Source organism: Ictidomys tridecemlineatus, chromosome 9, assembly GCF_052094955.1.
Source record: "Ictidomys tridecemlineatus isolate mIctTri1 chromosome 9, mIctTri1.hap1, whole genome shotgun sequence".
Lineage (NCBI taxonomy): Eukaryota > Metazoa > Chordata > Mammalia > Rodentia > Sciuridae > Ictidomys > Ictidomys tridecemlineatus.
Window position 1 is genome coordinate 121,775,560 of NC_135485.1, and position 26,193 is coordinate 121,801,752.

At 40.3% G+C, this 26,193-nt stretch overlaps 1 protein-coding gene and 1 non-coding gene across 6 annotated transcripts in view; one reads left to right on the plus strand and one right to left on the minus strand.

Annotated features, from left to right (window-relative positions):
- Tmem131l (transmembrane 131 like) overlaps positions 1–26,193 on the minus strand; it is a 166,770-nt gene that overhangs the window by 22,671 nt on the left and 117,906 nt on the right. For 3 of the 5 annotated variants that reach the window (XM_078022004.1, XM_078022003.1, XM_078022007.1), the window contains 9 exons: positions 26,066–26,175; positions 24,748–24,820; positions 21,785–21,912; positions 19,651–19,793; positions 16,534–16,720; positions 16,129–16,314; positions 15,274–15,423; positions 14,251–14,879; positions 6,598–6,746 (listed from right to left, as the gene is read on the minus strand). In XM_078022004.1, coding sequence (XP_077878130.1) covers positions 6,598–6,746; positions 14,251–14,879; positions 15,274–15,423; positions 16,129–16,314; positions 16,534–16,720; positions 19,651–19,793; positions 21,785–21,912; positions 24,748–24,820; positions 26,066–26,175 — 1,755 coding nt within the window. The remainder of the gene's footprint in view (positions 1–6,597; positions 6,747–14,250; positions 14,880–15,273; positions 15,424–16,128; positions 16,315–16,533; positions 16,721–19,650; positions 19,794–21,784; positions 21,913–24,747; positions 24,821–26,065; positions 26,176–26,193) is intronic. The other 2 variants (XM_078022005.1, XM_078022006.1) reach the window with 2 other exon arrangements.
- Trnaa-ugc (transfer RNA alanine (anticodon UGC)) lies at positions 5,762–5,835 on the plus strand. The gene has a single exon. It is a non-coding gene; the product is annotated as a tRNA-Ala (tRNA).

The following is a 26,193-nucleotide window of genomic DNA, read 5'->3' on the forward strand; positions in this document are numbered from 1 at the left end:
GCTGACAACGACCTTTTTCTTTGAGACGTGAGTGCACCCAAAGCACTGGGCACGGAGGAGGGACCCAGTGTGAATCAGGCTGACGGTGACAGGCCTGCGTCGCGGACAGAGACAGGAAAGCAAACCAGGGAAAGGAAGCTGCAGGCTTGTCCAGAAAGATGAGGCAGAGGAAGGGTGATGGACTCTGTCAGCAAGGTTCCCACGGGGAGGCGGAGCTGACCACGAGAGGGACGAGCCACACAGAGACCCAATTCAGAGCACTTCTGGAGGGCCACACGACCCGCTGGCACCCTGCTCCCTGCCTCCTCGCTGTGTTGCTTGGGCAAGTCACTTGGCCTCTCTGCTCAGTCTCCTGAGTTCCCAAAAGGCTGTAAGGATTAAATTACCTGTCACAGTAAGCAGGCTGTCTTTGCTATCATCATCGTTGCTGAGCCATATAAACTACCTAACAGAGGTGACCATTTAAAAGATGTCAAGGTGGAGAAAGAGCCTCTAAATTTTTCTAAAAGCACAAGAAGAAATCAAAGAAGAGAAACCGTGGGGCCAGGGTTGTGGCTCAGTGGTAGAGTGCTTACTGAGAACGCACTGGGTTTGATTCCGGCACCACATAAAAATAAACAAAATAAAGGTACTGTGTCCATCTACACCTAGAAAATAGATATGTAAAAAAAAAAAAAAAAAAAAGAAGAAGAAGAAGAAGAGGAGAAACCACAGATTGACTGCACAAAGGCATTTTGGAAACCAATGTATATAAGTAGAAGTGAATAAAAATCAGAAGGGAAAACTAATAAAATATTCTGATACACAATGTTTGATGAACAACATTAACTTAATACCTTGACATACAGAGTGTTCTTACAGAAAATAAAGGAAACCACTAACATTCAATAGAAAAGTGGAAAACACAGAACATCAATTCAAAAAAGGAATAGAAAAGGAAAACAATGAGTTCATCTAGAATATTTCACAATAAAACAACGTTCTTAGAAAAGGCAAATTATAGACTAGCTTGTATCTCCTTTCCATTTTGGTTTTAGAAAACATGAATGCATTTATAATGCGTGTTTACATTTGCAAATACTAGGCAATGACAGGAAGCAGGATACTGTAAGAGTGTCAGCCTCTGATTAAACATTAACATCTTAATTTATAGAATTTATTTGAAGTGGTAGGATTTTGGATGCTTTAATTTTTTTATTAGAATTTTACAAAACATGAAATAAAACAAATGCACTGGGTTTGATCCTGGCACCACATAAAAATAAACAAAATAAAGGTACTGTTTCCATCTACACCTTTCCCTGGTGAGATGCAAACTGAAATGACAAACAAACCTAGCTGTTCAGAGACAGAGGTGTAGCTCAGTGGTAGGCGCATATGTATTAGCACATAAGCCCCTGGGCTCAATGCCCAGCACCAAAAAGCAAACAAACAAGATCCAGAGAAAGCCCAAACCTTTGGCTCACTTATCATATGACCATAATTTTGCTAAGAGGGGCTGTAGGTGCAAGTCAGTGGTAAAGCTCACACTTAGTGTGCATGAGGCCCATGTTCAATCCCTAGCATAAAAAAAAATTATTTATTATTTATTTATTTATTATTTATTCTATATTTTTTGGACAAACTGGTGCTGCTGAAAGGAAAATGAAGCCAGCGCTCTCATACACCACACGTGAACATAAATTGCTACCAACTTTCTGCAAGGCAATGCAACAGTGCTCCAGGGAAAGAGCTGATATCCTTGCCTAACTATTTCTTGACATCCATAAATAAGGATCTCTCAGGAATGAAGGCAAGAATCATGAACAAAATTGTTCATCAGAGTTACTTATGAAAGTCAAAAGCTTGACACAACCTTAACGTCCACCTGCAGGAGAATGGTTTAAATAATGGATGGTTTAAATTTTGGCACAAATGATAGATTGTTAATATACCCAATAAAAATAAAACTGTCTAATATTCAACCACTTGAGAAAATAAGAATTATGACATTAAACCTACCCATAATAATAGCTGTTTTCCTCACTATTTTATGATGGTCAAGTAAGAAACTTTTTTGAAATTTGCATAGAAAACAAACAAACTTCTAAAAGTGGTTCATTTTGTATAGATTTTTTCCCCCTTACATTTTTAGGCTTCTATAAGAATCATGGATTCCTTCCTAAAGGGGGGAAAATCTGCTTAAAAGAAAATAAAAAGCCAGAGCGAGGGTTAAAATTTAGTTTATGGCTCTCAAACTTGGGCTTCAACCAATAAATCTGGAAGAATGTTCTCCACATACTATAGACAGATTTATACAATTTTCTAAGCTGCATAGTTAGGCCCTAAGAATGTGCAAGAAAAACAAACACTGAGCACTGCACTTGGGAATGTGTTTATTGAGAACGATTTTCTTTAAACGAACAATGAAATGGAAAGTACACTCAGGGGACCTCAAAGTACAATTCTAAGGAACAGGGAGTGAGTCAGACACACACAGAAATGGCAAAGGACAGCCCCCAACTCGGAACCAGAAAATCCACCTTGGTTAAACTTGGCTGGGGATGGCCACAGGGTCCATCTGAGTCCCCTACGTCCCTCAAGCTGGCATCCTTCCTGCTGAGCCAGCAGCCACTGTTAGGTACACATGTCTGTAATAACAGGCCCACAGACCAGCAGCTGGAGGGATTACATAGCCTTAGGGACGGAGTGTAAGGACTAAGAGAAATGGTTAAAGCTGGTTAAGGCCCCACAGCCTCAAGCAGCTAAAGCCAAAAACACACAGGGAAGAAAGTAACGCAACAAATTAAGAAAACTGCATCACAAAGGACAGAAGTTGGAGGGCTAAGTGTGGCTCTGGGATCCAGGAAAGACTCTGGGACTGAGGCAAGGGCTTAAGGGAAGGAATAATGCCCACACATGTGGCGGATGGGCACCAGGGGCAGTACTGCCATTCCTCAGGACCATCTCAGACCAAGGGGACCTTGGAGTAATTGATACCACCTTTCCTCCCGGCATACAATCTCAGAACCAATTTCTATTTCGCTGCAGGCCAATGGGCAAGCCTGATGCAAATCATCTCTACTCATTAGAGTAGAGATGCAGATCTTCACTTCACTGACTCCCTCTGTCCTGAATCTGATGACTTTATTTCTGCTCTGGAAAGCAAGCCCTACTTGTCTTTCGGCTGAGCTCTTTGTTCCTCTGCTGTACCTGTGCAGGCAACCCATCTGCAAATCTGAGGCTGCCCAAGGGTCAGTCAGGCCACCATCTTCTTGCCACACATGCAACAGAGAACTCCAGGCAACATTTGGGTCTCACCTCCACAGGGATAACTCTCCCAGCTCAAGTTTCCAGTCTCCCTTGTCATGGAAGCTCCAGCCCTCCAGCATCTATTACATGACCGGCCCCAAAGCCCGTAACACCCCGACGTAACAACTGCCATCATAACTGTCACTGCTTTGGTCCTTACTACTTGGCAGCCTGCCATTCGAAGCACTTCTCATAATAACTCATTTCCTCCTCACAACCCCATGACATAGGAAAACCATTATCCTCGTTTTACAAAAGGAGGGCACTGTGACATTAGCCCAATGTCATTTCATAGAGTGAGTGTGCATGAGCTAGATTCAAACCCAGGAATCCTGGCTGCGAAGTCCATGCTCCTACGATGCAACACTGCTCTGAAAGATGTGAAAAGAAGCTTATTACATAAATCCCAATTTCTCATCTTCTAGCCACTGAGGTGTTAAACCTTGCGTTGCCATAGCAGATGGCTGTGTAAAAAAAAGTGATTCCTCTCCTTTATGCTACCAAGTGCTAAGAACTCCTGATGGTTTCTTCTCTAAATGTCTCTCTTCTACTCTTCCTATCCTTTACCCTGGTCCCTATCTAAATATAGGTCTTGGTGACAGCATGTCTCCTAGCAGAGTGACAGCATCCATGCTAGAAGAAACCTGATATCCATTTCTTCCCTCTCCACCCCAGATTCCCAAACACCCAGACTGGTCTTTCAAAAATGCATTATTCACACATTCAGTCAAGACTTACTTTACAACTACATCAGTTCTATGTAAGAAGCAATCTGTCAAGTCTTTGTGAAACTGATTAAAAAGATATCCAACTGATACCTGTCAGGAAGATCAGAGCCTACAGGCTATTTGCCACTGGTCAGCCACTGTCCCTCCACCCCATAATTCAGCTCTCCATGATCTGCATCAAAGGTCCAAAACTGGCAACTCTTAGGCCAAATCCTCTAAAACACTTTTGGTTTGCACAAATGTGCTTTTAAAAATTATGACTGAGGGCTGGGTTGTGGCTCAGTGGTAAAGCATTTGCGTATGTGAGGCACTGGGTTAGATTCTCAGCACCACATTAAATAATAAATATATAAATAAAATAAAGGTATTGTGTTCCATCTAAAACTTAAAAAAAAATTTAAATTCTGATTGTAAAATTATGTAGCATGCAACCATTCTCTAGTTCTCGATAGACACCACCCACCTCCTTGTGTTTCCCATGGAGACTGAAGGAATAAAATCTCAACTCTCAATTAGCATTCAAAGGCCTTCACAATCTGGTGGACTCTGACCTTCCAGGCTATTACTCTATGTAGGGGTGGCTGCACAGGCAGATGACTCACTGGCTACCTGTTCCCCAATGTCCAGCTGTTCCTCCCCCTTGGGACTCAGTGGTTTCCCTGCCCACCTTTCCTCCTCCTCCTTTCCATACAAGTTTCCTTCTCCTCCAGGGGCTTCCCAGGGCCACCGCAGCCTGACCTGGCTTTTGAATCTCTGACACGCCCTCTATTATATGCTCATCTTGGTGCCTGATTACAGAGAAAACTCTCACCTTTCTCAACATGCTGCAAACTCCTACTGCAGAATGTCCGCAACTTATTTTACAGCACTTGTATTTTTATTTAAATGAAAGATTCATGCTTATAAGTTTAAGTGAAACAGAGGATGATGAAGAAGGGGTAAAGAAGTCACCCGAACTCCCACCACTCAGAAATAACTAAGATTACCCACTGACATTACGTTAACCTTGAGTATTTTTCTAGAAACATATGTATGTACAAATGGTGGAGAAATTATGGGAATAATTTATAACATGGGACCTGTGTTACTTTTTAAATAAAAACTTAAGGCTCAGTTTTATATTAATTTAAAGTAAGAGAAAGAAACTTAAATTGTCAACAGGAACTGACAACTTTCAAATAACTGTTCCTTCTCCATGTGATATAATAATTCCTTAAGGATCTAAGATTACCAAGACTGGGCTGGGATTGTAGCTTAGTGGCAGAGCGCTTGCCTAGCAGGTGTGAGGCCCTGGGTTCGATCCTCAGCACCACATAAAAATACATAAATAAAAATAAAGATATTGTGTCCAACTACACTAAAAAATATTAAAAAAAAAAAAGATTACCAAGACTATAAAAACACTTTAAGTTATTCTCTTAAGCTTTTAAACTGTAAGTTTCATTTTACATAGTAATAGCTCTCTACCAAAAAAGATTAAAATTAAAACTTTTTTTCATCTACCTCTCAATCCCACCTCCTGTATTTTGGAGAAATTACTATGTTTCTTTTTCTTTTTTGCTGAAGTTTTAATAATATGCAATCTGCTCTGCAGTTGTAACGACCATTGTGTAGTCTTAGTTCTGGAAATAAAATGGACTGAAACCTCACAAAAGACTTTTATTTGGGGTCTATACTTTTACTTCTATCTCAGTTGGCTAAATTTTATTAACTTGCCTTTTTAAGTAAGACTCTTTAGGGCTGGGGATATAGCTCAGCTGGTAGAGTGCTTGCCTTGCAAGCACAAGGCCCTGGGTTCAATCCCCAGTACTCCACACACACACAAATAAAGATTCTTAAATTCATTTGTGTTTAAGGATGTCTACCTATCACCTCTGAATCAGAGTGTCAACTTGGCTAGACACAATATTCTTTGTTCCAATTTTCACTGTTGTTTTTTAGCATGAGATGTTCCTGTGGAGAAGTTTGAGGCAGCCAAGCAAGCTTAAGTTTGTGTTTCCTGATTTTCCTGTCTTCACATCTCTTTACGCTTCAAATTCAGTTAATTTAAGTAGAATGTATGCATATCCATTTTTATATGTCAACCTTTCCTTGTGTACACAGTAGGCTCTTTTGATCTACAAACTTAGCTTCTGCCTCACTGCAGGAGAATTTTCTTCTATTATATCACAAATACTTTTCTAACCTTTAGAGAGAATATGATGATGATAGTCATAGGGACAAAGAAAGAAGGTGACTCAACAAGAGCATGCCCTAAAATAATGGATATTGGTACCAAATGGACAGAAGAGATCCTGATCTGGTTCTACTCTACTGCTGCTACCAAGGAGTTAATCCATTTTCTTAGGAATAGGTACCACAGGGAGACAAAGCTATATGGCTTCACTAAAAATTATTTTAGTAATCCCTACATATTGTTTAGAAGATAAAAGTTTCCGAAAACCCACACCAAATTCCCAATATTGATTCCAATATACTGAAAAGAAATACATTTCTTATATAAATATTTGCATCCTATACCCTAAACATATTATATTTATTTTAGTAAGAAAAATAATTTTAAAAAAGGAATACAGACCTCCACTGAAGGCATGTCCTGTTTCTCAGAACATACGTCTTCTTTAGAAGCTTTGTGAATCTTCTTTTCTGAAGGTGACTTTGCGTCGACCTTTTTCAAAGTTTCACAAGTGTCTACTTCATTCTTGACAGGCACTTGCTGGTTATTCCCTTGAATAAATAAAAACAATTCAATTTCTTGCTAAATTTTTCCATTCATATTCCTTTTTCCTATATCAAGCCATCTCATTTGGTTTAATGACTTTTAGGCTTAAAGATTATTTTTGACATCCATGATGCTCCAGAAACTAATTTTGTTTATAAGTAAAAATGCATTTAAATTAAGAGTTCTACAATCATTAAAAGAAGTCTAGGAAACAGGCATATGGAGGGGGGAATCAATATTCACAGCAGCATCATTATATAATAGACAAAAGATAGAAACAACCCAAATATTCACTGATGGATGAGTGTGGGGGGGTGCCGCATACACATAAGGAAAAACTATTCAGCCTGATTAATCACCTACAGTGAGTACATTTAGCATACTGAACTGAACAGCTGGAATTGTTAGGATGATTTAAAAAAAAAAAAAGATCAAAATTCTTATATAATACTACAACATGGAGGAACCTTGAAGACATCATGCTAAGTGAAATATGCCAGTCACAAAAAGACTAATGCTTCCTGATTCCACTTGTAAAAGGGATCCAGCATCATCCATCCACCATAAAGGGATAGAAAGTAGAATGCTGGTTCCCAGCATTGGGAAGGGAGTAATGGGTGTTACTTAGAAGCACAGAGTTACTGTTTGGGATGATGAAAAAGTACTGAAAATGGACAGTTCACATGCACAGCAACGTGAGTATAGTTAATGTCACTGAATTTTATAATTAAAAACAGTTAAAGTGCCGGGCGTGGTGGTACATGCCTATAATCCCAGCAGCTCAGGAGGCTGAGGCAGGGAAATCACGACTTCAAAGCCAGCCTCAGAAAAAGTGGGGCACTAAGCAACTCAATAAGACCTTGTCTCTAAATAAAACATAAAATAGGGCTGTCGATGTGGCTTAGTGGCCATGTGCCCTTGAGTTCAATCCCTAGCACCCTCCCCCCCCCAAAAAAAAATAGTTAAAGTGGGAAATTTTATGATCTATACATATATCTCAATCACATTTTTGGGGTGACACAAGAAAAGAACTGGGTTCTCCACCACTAATTAGAATATAATGAGACTAAATGCCATGTGAGTAGTCAAGAGTTGCAGTTTCTTTGTTTGTAACAGGAACACAGCATCCCCTTTCCTGTCTGTGTACATGTATACAGATAGAAGCATAAAGCATCACCACCCAAGGACACCTGTCATTTCACGGAAGGCCCTCTCCCTGGGCAAGTGAATAGCACCCACAGACCAAGCAAGGAACCAACAGTAGGTGAATGATCCAGAAGTGGGATGTGCTGGTGAGAACCTTACCTGAAAGCATGCCTTTTCCATTTGCAGCGGGTGTGCTGGGGATGGAACCCAGAGCCTCATACATGCTAGTATGTCACTGAACTACACCTCCAGCCATTTTTCTTTTAGGTGACTTAATAGGTAAACTATTTTTATCCCTCAATTCACAATGAAGGCACAACTCCACAGCAACTGGCTTCAGTTTTATAATTTAAAACAAAGTATTTCATTGCCTTCTATCCCCCCCACCCCGCCCTTAATGATATCTCAAAAATCTGAGAAAGTTCAGATGGCCACAGCAGGCCCTGGCAGAATGGAAGCCTGACCAGACAGTGGAACCTGAGGGGTGGGGGCGGGGGGGGGGGCAAATTTCTCTACTCACAAGATGAAAGGAGCAGTTGAGTCCCCTCAGATTCTGACACTACAAATGAAACTCAAAGATACACAGATTTTTTTTTTTAAAATAACACAAAGTAAGCATACTTTTTCTGTTAACTCAAAGTGACATAAATATCAAGTAACTATAAAAACAATGGCCAAGCAAACGGCACATACTGTGAAAAGGGACACGGGTTTTTATAGTTTAAGCACAAAAAGTTAATTTGGCGTTACAGTCTTTAAATGTTGCAAGGAATACATGCGTATACAAAATGAGTCTTGTGGCTAAACTCATTACATAAAATATAACAGAATGTTCACGCCTTTGGCTATGAAGAGACCCTGACAGAGTCCAAAGGCAAATCTGACCACTGTCAATAGCTGGCAGTAAATTTTAACAGCAGGGTTCAAAAAGATTCTGAATCAGAGGCAATTAAGGAACTCTACAAGGAATTTCTGTCCCCACAGGATGGACAGTCAACCATATGCCAAGGGGTTGAGATCTATCTTCTTTACAGGACACAGGGGACACAGCTTTTGGGTCCCCTTGTAAGCTGTACATTTTGAAGCAAGCATGCGACTGCAGCCCTGCAGAAACATTACCACTCCCCCGTCTCACAGGTGGCAAAAGTAAAAGTCATTCTTGTGCCAAATGATGTCTAAAATGTAATTCCTTCTACAACATAAACTGGCTGTTAGACCTCCACAAAGGAAAACATCCACCGCTGTGAACCAGTCACAGGGACAGCCAAAAGCAAGGGAACTCTGGATCCTGGGAGCCAAGAGTCTGAGACAGAACACAGATATTCTCCTCTGAAGAATGAACCACTGCTTTCCTAGCCTCTTATTTCATGAGCAAATAGTTTTCCTGAAGTTTTCTTCATGTCAAGAACATAGCACCTAAAGTATTAATCGCCAAAGTTTCTTAAGAAGGACCCGAATTTAACAGCCAAAACTAAACCACCCCCAAAGAAAAGTGGTAAAGCCGAGATTTTTAGAAAATTAACAATGCTTTCTGTGGGGCTAAGAATCAGGATGAACAGTAAGATGAATGCTAATCGCAAGTTCTTTGGCGATTGAAAAAGTCTACCAAAATAATATTCAAGAATATGAAACTACTGAGTATACACTTTTAAAAGGAGCCAATCCAAGTCTTCCTATTAAGCTTGCAATATTCCCATTACCTCACAGCAAGTGTTTTTGCTACAGTTAAAAATCAAAGACAAATGAGAAAAACAACAATAAAAAAGGGAGCAGGAACAAACTTTGGAAGGTGACAGATGTTTATGGACTTCATGGTGGTGGCGATTTCAAGGACGAATGCTTATTCCCAAGCCCATCAAGATGTACACATAAGGGCTGGGAAAGCAGCTAAGTGGTACAGCAGCCCCCCCCCCCCCCCCCCCCGCTGACGATATATACATTAAATATGCAGAACTTTTTATACGTCAATCATTTTTTTAAAAAGTGATTGAAACAAAAGCAAATGGAAAAACAAGAAATGTGAATTAGCCAGCACCTTGCTTCAAGTTTTGCTATCTAAAATCTAATCATCTTATATATTCTGAATAATGGATCTCATCATTCAGAATGATTAGATGATTCCAATGATTCAGAATGATTCTAAGCTAATCATATATTCTCCAATAATGGATCTCCAATAACTTGAACAGATCTTCAAGTTATTAGTATCTGTAAATAAGAAAGAACATCTTTTGTGATTTCTGCAAATATAGTTATTTCGAAATTTTGGGGGTGTCCATTTCAGTAAGAACTTTCAGATACTGTTAATTCCAAGGCATTAGTAACTGGAAAAGTCTACTGTCCTTTACAGAATTATAAGAAAAAAGCAATGTGGTAATCTGCTAACTATTTCTCTTTGGTAATGCTGAGACCAAGAAGCAGCCTAACTTTAGCCATAATTCTAAATCTATAGTATTTGAATCATATAATTAAAAATCAAAGCTATAAATATTTGAAAAGATATATTATTTCAAAAGATCATTTACATTACATATAGAGCCTCACCCTGTGAGATGATCAAGAGATTCTGGAACATGTAACAAACCTTTGAAGATTTTAGCTGTTTATCATGCTTGACAGGTTAATGCCAAAAAGAAAAAGAAAAAAAAATAGTATGGGAAAACAGAGCCCAGCAAAATCTGTCCACAGCCTTCACTTCTATCAGGCATTTATATTTACCATGTACTACAGGCCCCTCAGGGGAAGGCAGGGGGAAGGCATAGGCACCCAACGAGACAGGTCTTCTGCTATCCAGAAAACACTGTTTCTCAAAAAAGAAAAATAAAGTCAGAACCATTAATATAGAAGCTGGAACATTTTCTTCTTTGAGGGGGGAGGGAGCCACAAAATGGGTGGTACAATTCTCCCAAGGTCCCCAGGAGTTCTGATGGGTTAAGAAAATCACTTAAGATACTCTTAAGACAAAGGATTTGCTCCACCTCTTTCCCAAAAGCAATCTTAAACCACTAAAATTGCTTCTGCAGAAAAGTCTTACAACCTGGAAGAAATGGATAAAAATGTGGCAAGCACATTAACCAGTTTCAACAGAGTGAGTGGAAGTTCACAGTTCTGTTGAACAACACTGTAAAACAGATGAAATCGGAACTTAGGATCCTCAACCATTAGGTCAGGTAAGTTCCAAAAACCAAAACTCTTTTCCTCAGATTCTAGAAAGGATCCGAGTTGGAAATGACAGGCTTTCCACAAAGTAAAATACTTCCCAAAGTAAAAAAAGAAGTAACGCCCAAGGCTGGAATTGAAACGCAGAAGGTTCTCGTATATACAGTTCTCTCATTCCTGAGCAACCTGCACACACTATGTTTTCCACAGCCACTAGATGACCCTTTACCATCTGCTGAGTTACACTGCTCTCCTTCCAATTTTGACAAAGGAACCACAAGCCCTTAATATTACTAAGAAACTACAAATTCTACCTTCCAACTGCTAATTATCTTCACCTAGATTTCTCAGTCCATATTCATTTTTAACTTGTCACAGTTTTTATACTATAAATTGATGGCAGGCTATCTGTACATTTTTTTTTTAGCATTTTGATATTTTCCTAGAATAGTGTTGCAAAAATAAAACAACAAAATATAGTTGTTCTGAAGTATCCATAAGGGATTGGTTCCAGAATCCTCTCAGGTAACAAACTCCAAGGATGCTCAAGTCCTTCATATAAAATACCACATAATTTATGCATGTCCTCCCACATAACTTAAATCACCTTTGGATTATCTACAACAACATAATACAATGTAAATGCTACATAGATGTTATATGCATTGTTTAGGGAACAATGACAAGAAAAAAAAGTGTATGAATTCAGTACAGATGCCATATTTTTGACTTTAAGTATTTTCAGTCCCTGGTAGGTTGACTGTGAATGTGGTTAAATCCTTTAATGTAGAACCCACAGATGCAGAAGGCAGACTTCACTGTCCATGTCCATGAATAAAACTTCCCTATGAGGATTCTCCTGCTGACACATTAATTCTATAGAAAAATACAGGCCTGTGAATTAGCACCTTCGGATCTTTATTTATTTATTATTATTTTTTTACTTTATATGTGGTGCTGAGAATCGAACCCAGTGTCTCACACATGCTAGGCAAGCACTCTGTCACTGCACTATGACCCCAGCCCGTGAACTAGCACCTCTGAATTTGGTGGTCTGAACACAGCGGAAAGCCAAAATATTCATCATCAACACTTACATGGTCTGATCTATCATCATCATGATACCACTCAACATGCTGCGGATTGAACCCAAAAAACAGATTAAAAGATTCTTGAAGTGGGAGAAATTTTTCATTTCAAACATTATAAACATACTAGTAATCCACACAGGAAGGATTCTGGGCAGGTTTGCTACCCACAATGATATAGGCAAATCCTACGTCTGTGGACTTTTGAATGAAACTTACTCACACCTACTGAAATGTTGTTATGCGTGGTAAATGTGGCTCAACTATTGGCATTAAATACAGAGTACCAGGCAGAAGGACCTTAAAGCACAGAGCAAATTCTCTGATCCACTCTGGCACTACATTTCATCCATTTCAAAGAACTGATGTAGCAGAAGGTCCCTCCTGGCCATCTAATAAGCAGGCATTAGCCTCCTGGAGGGCGATTCTCTCATACGACTATTATTTCAAGTGCGCACAGTCAGCCCACGCCAAAGACTGTACTCAGGCCCACATGACTCAGAGAACAAGGAAGAGGCCCATGAGGACTCACTCCACTACCTCACCTTTTCCCAAAGGTTTTGTGGTCTGTGCCCCAAGAGTGTGTGGGTCAGAAACAGTACAACAGGCACCACCCACCCACCATCAAGTACCTGCAGACAGTCATCCGGCTTGATTTTAAAGATCCGGTTAACTGCGTTATCTGGGGACAAACTCACACAGCAGGTGGACACAGTGTGGACCCTTGCAGACACGTGCCCCCTTCACATGTCCACCCTGCTGCCAGGGGAGACAGGACCAGCTGGTCGGAACCAGGTGCTGAGAATGCCCGTTCAGCGGCCCAAAGTACATCCCGCCCACAGGACTCCAACTTCCTTTTACATTAGGAGTGTCCTTTTACGAAACATTCAAAACTCAATTTGAGCTTTCTTTAACTAAATACATAAAGCTTGTGAGAATTAGTCCATCCATGACCTTTCTGTACCTTCTACATCACTGAATAGTAAAAAATATGAAGGTATCACTATGGTGTGAACATGAGGTGTCCTCCAAAGGCCCACGTGTTAAAGGCTTGGTCCCGGGTTTAGCACCACTGGGAGGTGGGGGAACCTTTAGGAAGTGAGGCTCAGTGGAAGGGCCTCTGGCCATCGGGAACATGCCATCAAAGGCGATTATGGGACCCCAGTATCTTCCTCGCTTCTTGGCTCATGATATGAGCAACTCCTCTGATGAGCACTCCCCATCACTGGCACCTCCACTACAGACCTCACTAGAGACCTCACTAGAGACCTCACTAGAGACCCAAAGCAACGGCGACATCTGATCTTGAACTAGAACCTCCAAAATCATGAGCTCAATAAATCTTCACTAAGTTAATTGCCTTAGGTATCTCACTGCAATCACATGAAGCTGGCTAACACGATTATTTGTATTTAGATGTTTCAAATTAAGACCAAAGGCAACGGAGTTTTTTCCAACAGGTACAAGAATGTGTACATTAAAATGGTCAGATGGAGGAAGAGACGGGGAAGAGAAAGAGAAGAAGGGAAGAGAGGGGAGAGGACACAGGCCCTTCTGCCACGGGACCAAGGGATCAGCTCAGGTGTGATGCCAACATTAACGTGGTTGAGCTTAGCTGTACTTCCACTAACTGTATTTGCTACATGAGAACACTTGTCTTCTTTTAACAGATGGGTGCTCTCCGAGAAGAACCAAGGACTAGGGACCATGACATAGTATCCATCAATCAATAAATGTTAGTTAGCTGGTTGGTTGGTGAGGTTCTGTTCAGTCGGAAACACTGCAGGGACTAATTAATTTTTGCAAACAGTCTGAGAAGCTAAAAACAAACCATTAGAAAAAGGCGTCCATATCCTCCCAACAGTAAAATTCGACATTCACACCCCTCTGAACTTCTGAACTACAATTAAACCTCCTAGCCACAACGTTCTAAAACCTGGGTGCCTTGTCTTAAAACTCTGCATTTCACAAGTCACATTTCAACATTTACATGACGTAGGAACTAGAACACTCGGCATCCACCATTAAAACTCAAGGTCACAGGTGAGAACGAATCCCATCCCGAAGGATGAGGGGGCAAAATGGAGAGAAGAAACGAGGAGGAAGGAAAGATTACCATTATGCTTCTTGGACATTTCTGGCAAGTCTGACTGGTGGAACTGAGGTGAGTTTCTTGGCAAAGGATTTTCAGGTAGTTTCTTAGCGGTCTTCAGGGGACAGAGCTCTCGTTCCTTGAGCTCGACTATGTTCTCTGAAGTTTTAATGTCAGTTTCCTTAGGAAACATACATGTCTGTATTCCCTCCTTCAGACTACATTCTGAAGAAGTATTATTGACAACAATTGTGTTTTTCAGTGTGTTTTCCTCTTTATTCAATAAGTTTTTGGGGAGGGTTAAATTCTTCTGCAGGTTGACACTCATGCCATTGGCATAGTTGAGGCTGACCCAGTTCTCACCCATGACATTGGTGCAAATGTCCTCTTTAGCAGCAGACAGGGAGCCTCCCAGGGTCAAAGTCTGTTTCTCCTCAGTAGCAGGGCTGGCACTGCTGGCCAGGGATGCGCTGGTTTTGTGTTTACTGTAGTACACTGAGCACTTATGCTTCTTCTGAGAGTGACCGTAGGTGGCCGGGCTCCTCTTGGCAGCATTCTGGACCCTGTTGGGCGGGGTGCTCACTGGAAGGCAGCTTTTCCCTCTGCCTTTATCAGAAGGGCCGTACGTGTCGAGAAAGTTCTTGCAATTGCTTCTGAATTTAAGACGAAAGACATTTAACATAAAGGCAAACCAGATAAAACCATACTTCCCTGTTTCTGCACCACGAGACGGAGGAGGCAACCATGCAGGTACGCATGTATTAAGGAGCTCTACCTCCCCTTTGCCTTGGGCCTGTGGGGTTTCTGCCCCGATGACGCCCATGAACTAGGCCCTTACGTGAAAATTACCTAAGAAAGGAAAGGGTGCAGCTGTTCATACCATGACCCAAAGAAAGCAAAATTGGAATTGAATTCACATTACCTTCAAATAAAATCACAAGTGAGCAGTAAGAGAGGTGGGATCAACCCTCCCCAGCGCGCACGTGCACGCGCGCGCGCACACACACACACACACACACACACACACACACAAACAAGGGTTCTTACTTGTGAGAATGGGAGCTGATTACATCCACTGGCCCGCTGTTCTGATGTGAGGAGGAGCTGGCATTTTGCCTCTGTCTTGTTTTCATGAATTCCATAAGAATGTACTGTGCTTGCTGGAAGGCTATTAGAATCACACCTAACAGAGACAAACTGAGAAAGCAACATGACATTCATTACTGCGCGGTTCCGAATTGCATTTAAAAGACCAGTTTAGTTTTAAGCTGGATGTGGTGCTAAGTGCTGGTAGTCCCAGCTACACGCAAGGCTACACGCAGGACAATCACTTGAAAGTACCCAGGAGTTTGAGGCCAGCCTGGGCAATACAGCAAGACCCCATGTTTAAAAGGAAGGTGGGGAGTGAAAGACTAGTTTTATTATAGAAGGATGATGAATAATCGACGGGACAAAATGGTATTCAAATATCAAGAAACATCACAATATCTGATGTTTCTTAACAGTAAAAATGTGTAAATTTATATAAGGCTGACATGACAGTTCAATTTTAAGCATTATTCTAGGATAAAATCACTTCAAAAGGGTCTTTTGGGTCTTATAATCTCAAATTGTCACTGTGCTGAGCTAATAAGCATTCAGATATTCCACAATGACTGCCAGTGAACATATATGGAGCATGACTATTACGTTGTAAGACCTATGAATCTCTTACAGTTTATTATCTGAAAGCTTACTGGTTATGACCCTGTCTACCTCATGCACATCAGAGTTCTTGAAGCAAGAAAAAGATCACTCAATTCCTATGCTTTGACTGCACTTGGGCAACCTGTATCTTCATGCAGCTGCCCTACAACTTCACTGCTCAGTGAGGGAAGAACAGCGGAGAAGGTGGTGGTCTACCTGACAAAGAAGACCGTGAGCCTCCAAAATGACTCCTCCCAGCTGGGTCCTGGAACCACATCTGCACACAAGGGCAAGAGGTGATGGGGCAGGGTCACATTGAGAGTGAAGTGGAATTCCAAGTCTGCTGCAGTTACAAGTGTCAGCTCACGAATGACCCAGGAAGAGGTAAAGTCCGGCGTAAACCTGATAACAAGTAATTCTCCTTTATGAACTTGTAATGGTTTTAATTTTAATCATAAAGTAAAAAAAAAAAAAAATCTCAGAAAATTTCTTACTTTTATAAAACAAATACTTAGCCTAAATCCAACTTAAGAAGTCATAATAATGGAAAAAGTTCACCCCACCCTGTCTCCAGTGTTAAATTCCCACAAAAATGAGATGAAGTTAAAACCCAGCACTTACACAATGCTGATATCACGGGATGTGTTTGGGTTCAGGGAAAACTGATGACAGTCTAGCACTTCGAAGCCATAACCTTGACAATTATATCCATTGATTTTCAGTGAAGACACAGTTATAGGAAGAGGCCCGATATTCTCGACTTTAAAGTTCTTTGTAATAGATAAAATCTGCTTGCTGTCTTTAAGTTCTGATGAAGACAAAAGTTTTATTTCATGTATATGAACAGTGAAATGTATTTAAAATAATTTACTGAATTATTAAATTTAAATGAATTATTAATTAAAATGTGAGAAAAGTCCAACATAAGCTCCAAGTACAATTTTTTATTTTTAGAATCAGAGTTTCTGATCCTGTTATATCTAGGTTCTGTTAATGTAACCAGGATACAATGGAAAATGTTTTTTAAGTTGAACATTTAGCCTAGGTGCCTACATAATTATTAAAAGATTAAGGTTAAAGGTTTATTCTTCTCAGAGCCAAATAGTGTGTATTTACCTCTAGCCATCATGTACCTTGTGTGCCCTGTGATTTTCATTCACACTGAACCCATAGTAAGAGCACATAACATGTGTTTTGTGTAAATTCATCCATTACTAGAAATAGTGAGAACACAATATTAACATGTAATTAAGCCTTTACAAATAAATGAGAGCATATTTTATATATGGAGTTTGAAGAAGTCACAAATTTTAAATAGGGACTATAAATTATCAAGTCTCTTCCACATAAGGACTAATATTTAACTGGATCCATCACTTTTCTATCACTCCTTAATTTAATCACTCGGAGTCAACTCTAAATTACTGAGCAAATGAAAAAATGAATACTTTCAAGGAGAATTTTGAAAACGAAATTGCTAGCAAACCTTTCTGAAGTCAGTGCTCACTTGTAAAACAGTTTTCTTAAAGAAAACAATTCTAATTGAGCAGTGGTAGTGCCAGAAATTATCCAATAGTTTCATCAACCAGATTTCTCTGTAGAAAAGACTGCTACAACTAAAATGCTTTTAGTCTTTTCAAACTTTAAAAAAGTTAATAGGAAAACAATTTACCAGAAACACTTTACATCTACTATTTGTTTGATATCTGTTTTAGTTATTCAGGAAGTCCTCAAAATAAACATAAATGGCTTTAAGGCATTTAACTTAAATGAGTAATTTAGAAATTTCTAGGGCAAATGTCAATATATTTCTTTTCTGGGGGATGCTGAAGATTTAAATATAGGACCTCACTCATACTAAGCTCGTGTCCTGCCACTGAGCTATATGCCTACCCCCTAATATATTCCTAAATAAGCATAGTCTAATATAATAGCCATTAAACACAGGTAGCTAGTCAAACAATTTGAATAAATTTTAAACTACCAGGCATGGTGGCACATGCCTATAATCTCAGCAATTCAGGAGACTGAGGCAGGAGGACTGCCAAGTTCAGGGCCAGCCTCAGGAACTTAGCAAGACTCTGTCTCAAAATAAAAAACTAAAAGGACTGAGAATATAGCTCAGTGGCAAAGTGCCCTGGGTTCAATCCCCAGTACCAAAAATATAATAATAAATTCAAAACTAACTTTGTCAGTCACAGGAGTCATATTTTACTTTTACATGTTTCTTCTCTTTTTGAAAGGAATAGTATTTGTTCAAGCGTAAAGAACAGGAACAGAACTCTTACAGGGGCAAGAGGAGCCCCCCAACAGGGATTGCCCCACGAGCTATATTTTAGGGGCTCATTAACCACATGTGGTCAGTGGCTACTATGTTGAATGACACATATGATTGTGATATCCATTTGTTACTATGGTTTCTGGCTTATAACATCCCTGCTCAAGGAAGGTCAGAGAAATTAGAATTTCTCTTCCCTAAGGCATAGATCTTCCCTATCTTTCGGTCTCTGACCTGGCCAAAAGGAAAAGCACTCTCTAATTTATCCTTATCCAACAGTAGGTCCTAAGACCCTCCTCATTCCGGAGGGGTCCTGAGGAGTGCTGAGCCGAGAGGCCACGAAGCAGCTGAGCACACAGACCTTACTGGCCTTCCCCACTAAGCCCACTGACGAGGTCATATCCTTTTTGTCTAAGCAAATTTTGACACCAGTGTCCATGCTTCAATCACGGACGTGCAACAGAGTCTCCACAAAAACACAGGGTTTGGGGAGCTTCTGGATAGCTGAACACAGGCGATGGGGAAGAGAATGAGCAACATACATGTCAGGAGGGCAAGGCACCCCAACTACACAGGGACAGAAGTTCCTGCACTCAGGACCCCTCCACACCCCCCGCTCTAAGTATCTCTTCAACTGGCTGCTCTGCCTATATACTTTAAAAACTCCTTTATCACCAACAGCATGGCACTTCCTTGAGTTCTGGGACACACTCTAGCAAGTTAATCTAACCTGAGGAGGGTGTTGTGGGAACCCCAACTGTGGCCAGGCATGTAGAAGCTCCTGAGGCCTGGTCCTGGGGTCTAAAGTAGGGAGTGTCTTGGGAGCTGAGCCCTCAACCTGTGTGATCGGACGCCATCTGATGCAGAATGCTTGCTTGCTGGAGCAGAGAAACCCCACACCTTCTGAGGTCACAGGAGTGACCTGTGGTGGGAACATATGGCAAGAGCCACTGAATTTGAGCTGGTTTTTCCTTCCCTTTCTCCAGCAACCCAGACACAGAATATTCCCATCATCAGGAAAAGTTCTGTTGGTTCTCTCCACTCATCACTGGTCTGATTCTCTTTAGCGAAATTAACAGCCTCATATGTGTATCTTAGCAAATGAAAAATGAACCACATAAAAATAAAAATGTTGTGTCCACTGAAAAACTAAAAAATAAATATTAAAAAATTCTCTAAAAAAAAATTTGAACCTATACTGTTAATTAAACAATATTACTTAAATAACACACTCTTTTCCGCATTCTGTATCTGTTACTTAAGTTGAATACCTCTCATAGCTATTATTTAAGCTAAATATCTGAAGCTACTATTTTGACCTAGGGTACCAGCCTACATATGCTCAAATGTTGGCCTGAATGAATTTACTACACATTTTAAAAATAATCTTCCTATAGCATCCTTTCACTCTCGGCTTTAACACCAGGCCTCCCATCAGACAGCCAAGCATGTGCACTCACGTCGGCGACAGTCCATCAGCGTGGACTCGGGCACCTTAAATCGAAGTGAACCCCCTGCGCCAGGAAGCCTTCCGCCCACTTTCAGTAGTTCTCTTGCTCCGAATCCTTCCACACCAATTATGTCAATAACAGTCAAGTTATTCCTACAGCGAAAGGAGATAAAATTAAAAGGGATTACCTCCCTGTTACCAGGTACAGTGCACTCAAAAAGAATCAACTTAAAGAGCATGGCACCTCCTGCCATCCAACAGAATAAGGGTGGCCACAGGCACAGGAAGCGGCCCAGGGCAGCAGCATCCACAAAGCTGACCACAGCAGGAGTTGGTGAGCAATCATGACTGCTCTCTAGCCACTGGCCACAAATGGAACCTCAGATTTTTTTAATAATAGGCACCAGAGTGGTGATCAGATACCAAAGAGAAATAAATTAGTAGACACAAGTAGTAATAAGTTTAGACAAAATAATGAAAACTATTTACAGGGTGAATTGGGATATTTCATAGTAATTGTGACAAAAAGACATTCTGCCTTAGGGATGAGTCTAAAATAATAAGATGCTATTGTTTCTTTTTATTCCAAGATTTAAGATTTTACCCCACAAACAGCATACATCCAAGTCAAATTCTTATCAAATAGCATTTTCATTAATTGAAACCCTGATTTCTAGGATGAAAAAAATCAAGTGAAAATGATGTTTAAATGATACATACTAAACTGAAAGCCAATATAATGTAGATGCCACAGAAACAAGAAATTGTTTTATTTTTCTAATTATACAAAATAACACTGAAATATCTCAACAAATATTTAACCACTTAAAAGGCTTAAAGTGATGAGGCCTTAGATGATGGATAATATTAATGGAAAAATATTTTGTCTATCAATACAGAAACCACCCAAAGTGAAAGAACTGCTATTAAAAATTTAGACTTTCTTTTTGAGTCTAAGACAGTGAAGTTTATCTCCGCACATCCTATGACCTTAGCTCTTCAACACAAATAAGTTTAAAGCTGTCAAAAGTTGGGGCTGGGGATGTGGCTCAAGCGGTAGCCCGCTCGCCTGGCATGCGTGCGGCCAGGGTTTGATCCTCAGCACCACATACAAACAACGATGTTGTGTCCGCCAATAACTAAAAAATAAATATTTAAAAAATTCTCTCTCTCTCTCTCTTTCTCTCTCCATCACTCTCTCTTTAAAAAAAAAAAGCTGTCATAAGTCAACAGGGCATTAAGGAATCCTAGTTAAAAGGCTTAAAAGAACAAATTCTTAAAGTTTATTTTAGCACACTTTCTTTTTGGTAATGTTCACTTGTAGAAGAACAAACTTTAAGTGAAGTTATAAGAATTTTTTTTTTTTTTGGCCAGTTGATCTGATACTAGAAAACTTTTTAAAAATCACTAAAATGTTGTTTATTAAAAATGCCATTTGTGTTCGGCTTATCACCAATGCAGAGAGCTTCAACAGAGGTCTGTTATTTACTGTATATATATATATATATTTTTTTTTTTTTAAGATAGAGTGAGAGAGGGGAGAGGGGGAGAGAGAGAGAGAATTTTTTTAATATCGGCGGACACAACATCTTTGTTGGTATGTGGTGCTGAGGATCGAACCCGGGCCGCACGCATGCCAGGCAAGCGTGCTACCGCTTGAGCCACATCCCCAGCCCTACTGTATATTTTTGAAAGAAGACTCTCAGAAAGACTACCTAAAGATGAAAAAAAAAATTAAGTTGAAACTGATTTAGCTGCTTAAATCACTTTGCATTTAGAAGACGGAACAAGAGCTAAGAGCATAAGGAAAACATGTCTTGAAGTGATTTATGCTCAAATACTGTTCAAGGAAAAGACAAAGGGCAAAATTTCAATTATTTTTCTATGCTAAGGACAGAGCAGTCTATCAGTGTGCACGTGTATGTGTGTGAGCTCTGCACTGGGCGAGGTGCTGAGTAAAGTGCAGTAACCCGTTGTAGGCATGAGACACACTCTCTATTAGGAGAGGGCAACCGAGGTACCTCGATGCCCCTCTCCTCTGCAGCTTTCTATCCTGCAGCACAATCTCCTCACTACAGAATGCCTGAGAAGTGCATGTCAACCACTAGAGAGATTGAGACAGATTGTGACAGGGACACACCTACCGGATCAGTATGAGTGAGGTAACTTTTCCATAGTCAGCTGGGGTGAAGACTACACCAACCCTTTTCATTTCCAAAGGCTGCAAGTGCAAGTGGAGGGTGCCAGACCTGGGTTCCTCAGAATGCACACCCTGCAGATTACCAACAACACAATTAAACCACTCGGTTGTCCACGGAGCAAGTGTCCATGTTGATTAAGTGCATTGTGGGGTATAAACATGGCGGCTTTTGTTTTAACTTCCAGATCTGACCAATCTCATCAACTTTGTGTGCCTGTGGCGGGTAGGGGTGCTGGGGGATGAACCCAGGACATCACATATTACACGGGATAGGCCAGGGCTCTACCGCTAAGCTCTACTCCAAGGCCCTCATCCACCTATCTGAACTTGTTTATCCTGATGCCTTCACATGATAAAATGTTCCTAAGCTGATAGGCAGAGGCTGCAGGGCAATCTGAAACCAATGCTGGGAAGGGGATCTGCTTCCTGGCTTGGATGGGAGTTGAGGTTAGAAGTCCTTCATACAGAGATGTTTCAAATGGAAAACATCAATCAGAAAACTGACCAGAATGTCTCTGCCCAAATATGTCTTTGCCCGAGCAATATGAAAAGACCACCCACCCTCTGCTGGACAACCCTAAGATACCTTTAAATACTGTATTTAAGTTTATATAAAGAAACCATCTTTTTTTTATATTCAGTCTCTCCAGTCAAGAGAAAGATCTTTATTTCTTCACATCCTCCTCTACTCTGGATTCTCCAAGATTTCTTTCTCTGAAAAATCTCATGTTCTAAATTGTAATATTTGAGATTTACTTCTTTATCTTCCTGCTGCCTTCTCGCTAGAAACTATTTTTTAGAGCTGTCGTCCTACAAGCTGCAGGAGTATTTCTGTTTCCTATGTTTTCAACTTTTAAACTTGTGGAACTCTTCAAGTCTTGCTCTCACGTCCCATGCTATCTGAAAAGAATAAATGGTGACGGTATTTGATTCATTCATTAGAACTATGAACTCCAGGGAGCAGAAAATCCTGCTTCATACGTAGAATTAAAACACTGAACAAAAATGTTGCCAATTTCTGGTATTAAATTTATAGTAATTATAACACCATTTAATTAAATGTTTGGGTTTTTTTGGGATAGGTGCACACCAAGTATTGGACTACTTAAGAAAATGTAAAAATACCAAACAATCTATTTTACAAAGCTTACTGGAAATCTTGAAACATGAAAGATGAGGCTCAGAGAGGTTAAATAATTTGTCCAAGCAAGGTTACACAGGTGAAGCATGGAAAAACCGGGATTCGAAACTTTCAGTGTCCAATTCCACATACTCAACCCATTAAATCCCAGGATCCTATATATAAAACACCCATAAAAACTTGCTCAATTTAGGTTTTTATGTGTCCTATACATAGGACAATGGGACATAATGAAGTTGATCAAAAGGACTGTATTTCTAAAGTAAACCAACAAAATTACAATGTTAAGAATCTTTCTCTACCCTACAAAGAGTTTTAACAATTTTTATTAAAATTGAGTATCTTCACAGCACTGATAACTTATTATATTGTCAAAAAGAATATTAACAGTGGTCAAAATTTTCCTTATTGCAAAAGTGTGACATTCTTTTTTTTTTTTTTGCTACAGTGATTGAACTCAGTAGCACTTTACCACTGAGCTCCACCCCCAGTCCTTTTTAATTTTCATTTTGAGACAGGGTCTTACTAAGTTGCTGAGGGTTTCAATGAGTTGCTGAAGCTGGCCTCAAACCTGTGATCCTCCTGCCTCAGCCTCCCAAGTTGCTACAGAGTGCATGCCCCGCAGCAAGGTATGATATTCTCAGGAAAAATCTACACAGGTTTTTCCAAATGAGCTATATTATGCGTTCAAATATAACTAGAATATTCAGATATAAAAGAAAATGGCCTCATTTTTTCAATTTCAAACTACATATAATTTAATACCAGTATGGCAAAACATCTCTTAGTATTTTGGGCTAACTGCCCCCCATACTCTAGATACTGCCTGGTAGAAAATGTCAGGAACCCTGGGCTTCCGAAGGAGATCAAAACCACACCCCAGTGTAGGCTCCAACCCTTGCGGTGCTGCCTAGACCACTTCACATGCTTACTACTGTCAACAAGTCTCTGTCAAAAATCCACTTGGAAATCTGCTTTCATTTGTTTTGTTTGAACTCTCTGTGGTCCTCTTCCCATTACTCCAGTTAAGCTAGAGCAATAGTATACTTTTAAAGGGATAGAGAAGAAAAATAAGAAAATATCCAAAATATTAAATGTGCGTGTACCTCTATGTGTGTGCATTCTTTATAACAGATGCTCCCCTTTTGAATTGATTTCAAACATACAATATCTGTGAAACCAAGACTCAGCAATATGAGAACTACTGAATGAAAAATAAGAAATCAGGTTGCTGAGTCCCTACGTTCACAATGTCCTCGCCACGTGACATTTTTACTCCTAAGTATCTGAAAAGACCTCATGATTGCCCCTTAAGATGGAAAATCCCTTTATAAGTGAGATGAGAACCAAAGAAATTGGGTGACTTGCTATAAACATGAAGGATGACAGTAACAGAAGATTTTAAAAATGCATTTGCTTTTACCTTATCTTGCCCTAAAAAAAAAAAAAAGAATTAAGTGGGCCAAGGAATCTTACGAGATCATAAATTCTGGAGTCTCAAGTTTTATGGTTTTCTACATAGGTCTGACTCCATTGTTATTTCTTCATTCACATGCATCTAAATCATCAAAATGATTTACAGACTAACATGAATCTGACTCTAACTAGTTAATTGGAAAAACCTGCTATGCGTCTTTCATGCCTAGAGAATGAAAATAAGAAAGCCACACACAGTTCACACAGCCCTCTGAACACCAAAAGAGGGGCCACGTGCTTCTGTGGCCAGTTTGTCAACATTCTTTTTTCTACTGAAAATGCCATCCTACCCGGTAAGAGCAAGCTTTGGTGAGCTGGAATTCACCAGTTGTGAAATTAATCGTCTGCATATCAGTGCCAAACCTACAAAGCAAAAAAAAAAAAAAAAAAAATGTTTTTTTAAGTTTAAAATAGCATTGAGATCTGCCAATGAAGAATGAATACATAATACATGCTTATGCACATGCACATTTATACACAGGAATGCATGTGTGAGTGCATAAACAACTCATCCTGTCTTGACACTACCTGTCTCAGCCCTGCTTCCACACCCATCCATATCTGGTTTACTCCAAGTGCTCAATGAATCTTATTCAATGAGTGACTCTGACATGCTCCTTGGCAGTACAGAAACATATGGAGACAAAAGTGCTAAGTATAAAGCTGTTTATTTCTTCTCCAAATGGTTCATAGCTATGAAACCCAAAAGGAAGTGATTCTCAACCAAAGACAATTTTATCCCCACCCCAAAACATTTGGCAACGTCTGCAGACATTTTGGATGCTGTGGCTGGGGAAGCCCTTTAGGAGGTAGAAGCTGGAAAGCTGCTGAACAGCCTTCACTATACAAGACAGCTCTTCCCCCAACACACAAAGAATCATCTGCCCCAAAATGTCAACATTGCTGAAGTTGAGAAATCTGGGGACAATGGCACATCTTCCTAAATGAAAAGTTACTAACGGTCTACATAAAAGTGTGATTATGTGAAAACAAGATACATCAGGCATGAAAAAATACTATCATTCTCTTGTTTAACTCTAGAGTAGAATATACAAGAACACTAAATCTGTCTTTCTTTTTGTGGCACTACTGACTGAACCTTAGGCCTTGTGCATGCTAAGCAAACACTCTACTCCTCTCTGTACCCATGGCCCTCTTATTTTATTTTGAGTCAGGGTCTTGATAGTTGCCCAGGCTAGCCTGGAATTCCAGTCCTGCTGCCCTACCCTCCTGGGCAGCTGGGATTATGGATATGCCACTGACCCTGGCTTTAAACTCATTCCTGAATTAACCAAAGATCATCATGATTTAGAGTCTCAATTTTAGAAATATGCATAGAAAAGCATAACGATAAAGGTTCCCTAATTCAAAAATGCTCTGTGGGGCTATAGACCCAAGCCAGTGACAGGGAAGGTGCCAGGTAACACCCAGAGCCAGGAACATCCACTGAACACCTGCACCCAGGGCCAGGGCACCCCAGATACACAGGCTGATGGGTTCACAGTGTGTATGCCCAAATCCAGAGCCTGGGAGAAAGCAGCACAGGCCTTCCAACAATTCTGAGTCCTGAGGGTGTTTCCCAAACTGCCCACCAGAGGGTCTTCCTACCATTTGTGCAGCAGGCGTGCCGCAGCTTCGGGTTTAGGGTACAAGGAGAGAGGCAGGAGCTGCAGGGAGACTGGCAGCGAGGACGGGTTCCTCACCATAAAGTACTTCACCTAGACGCAAGGAGAGGA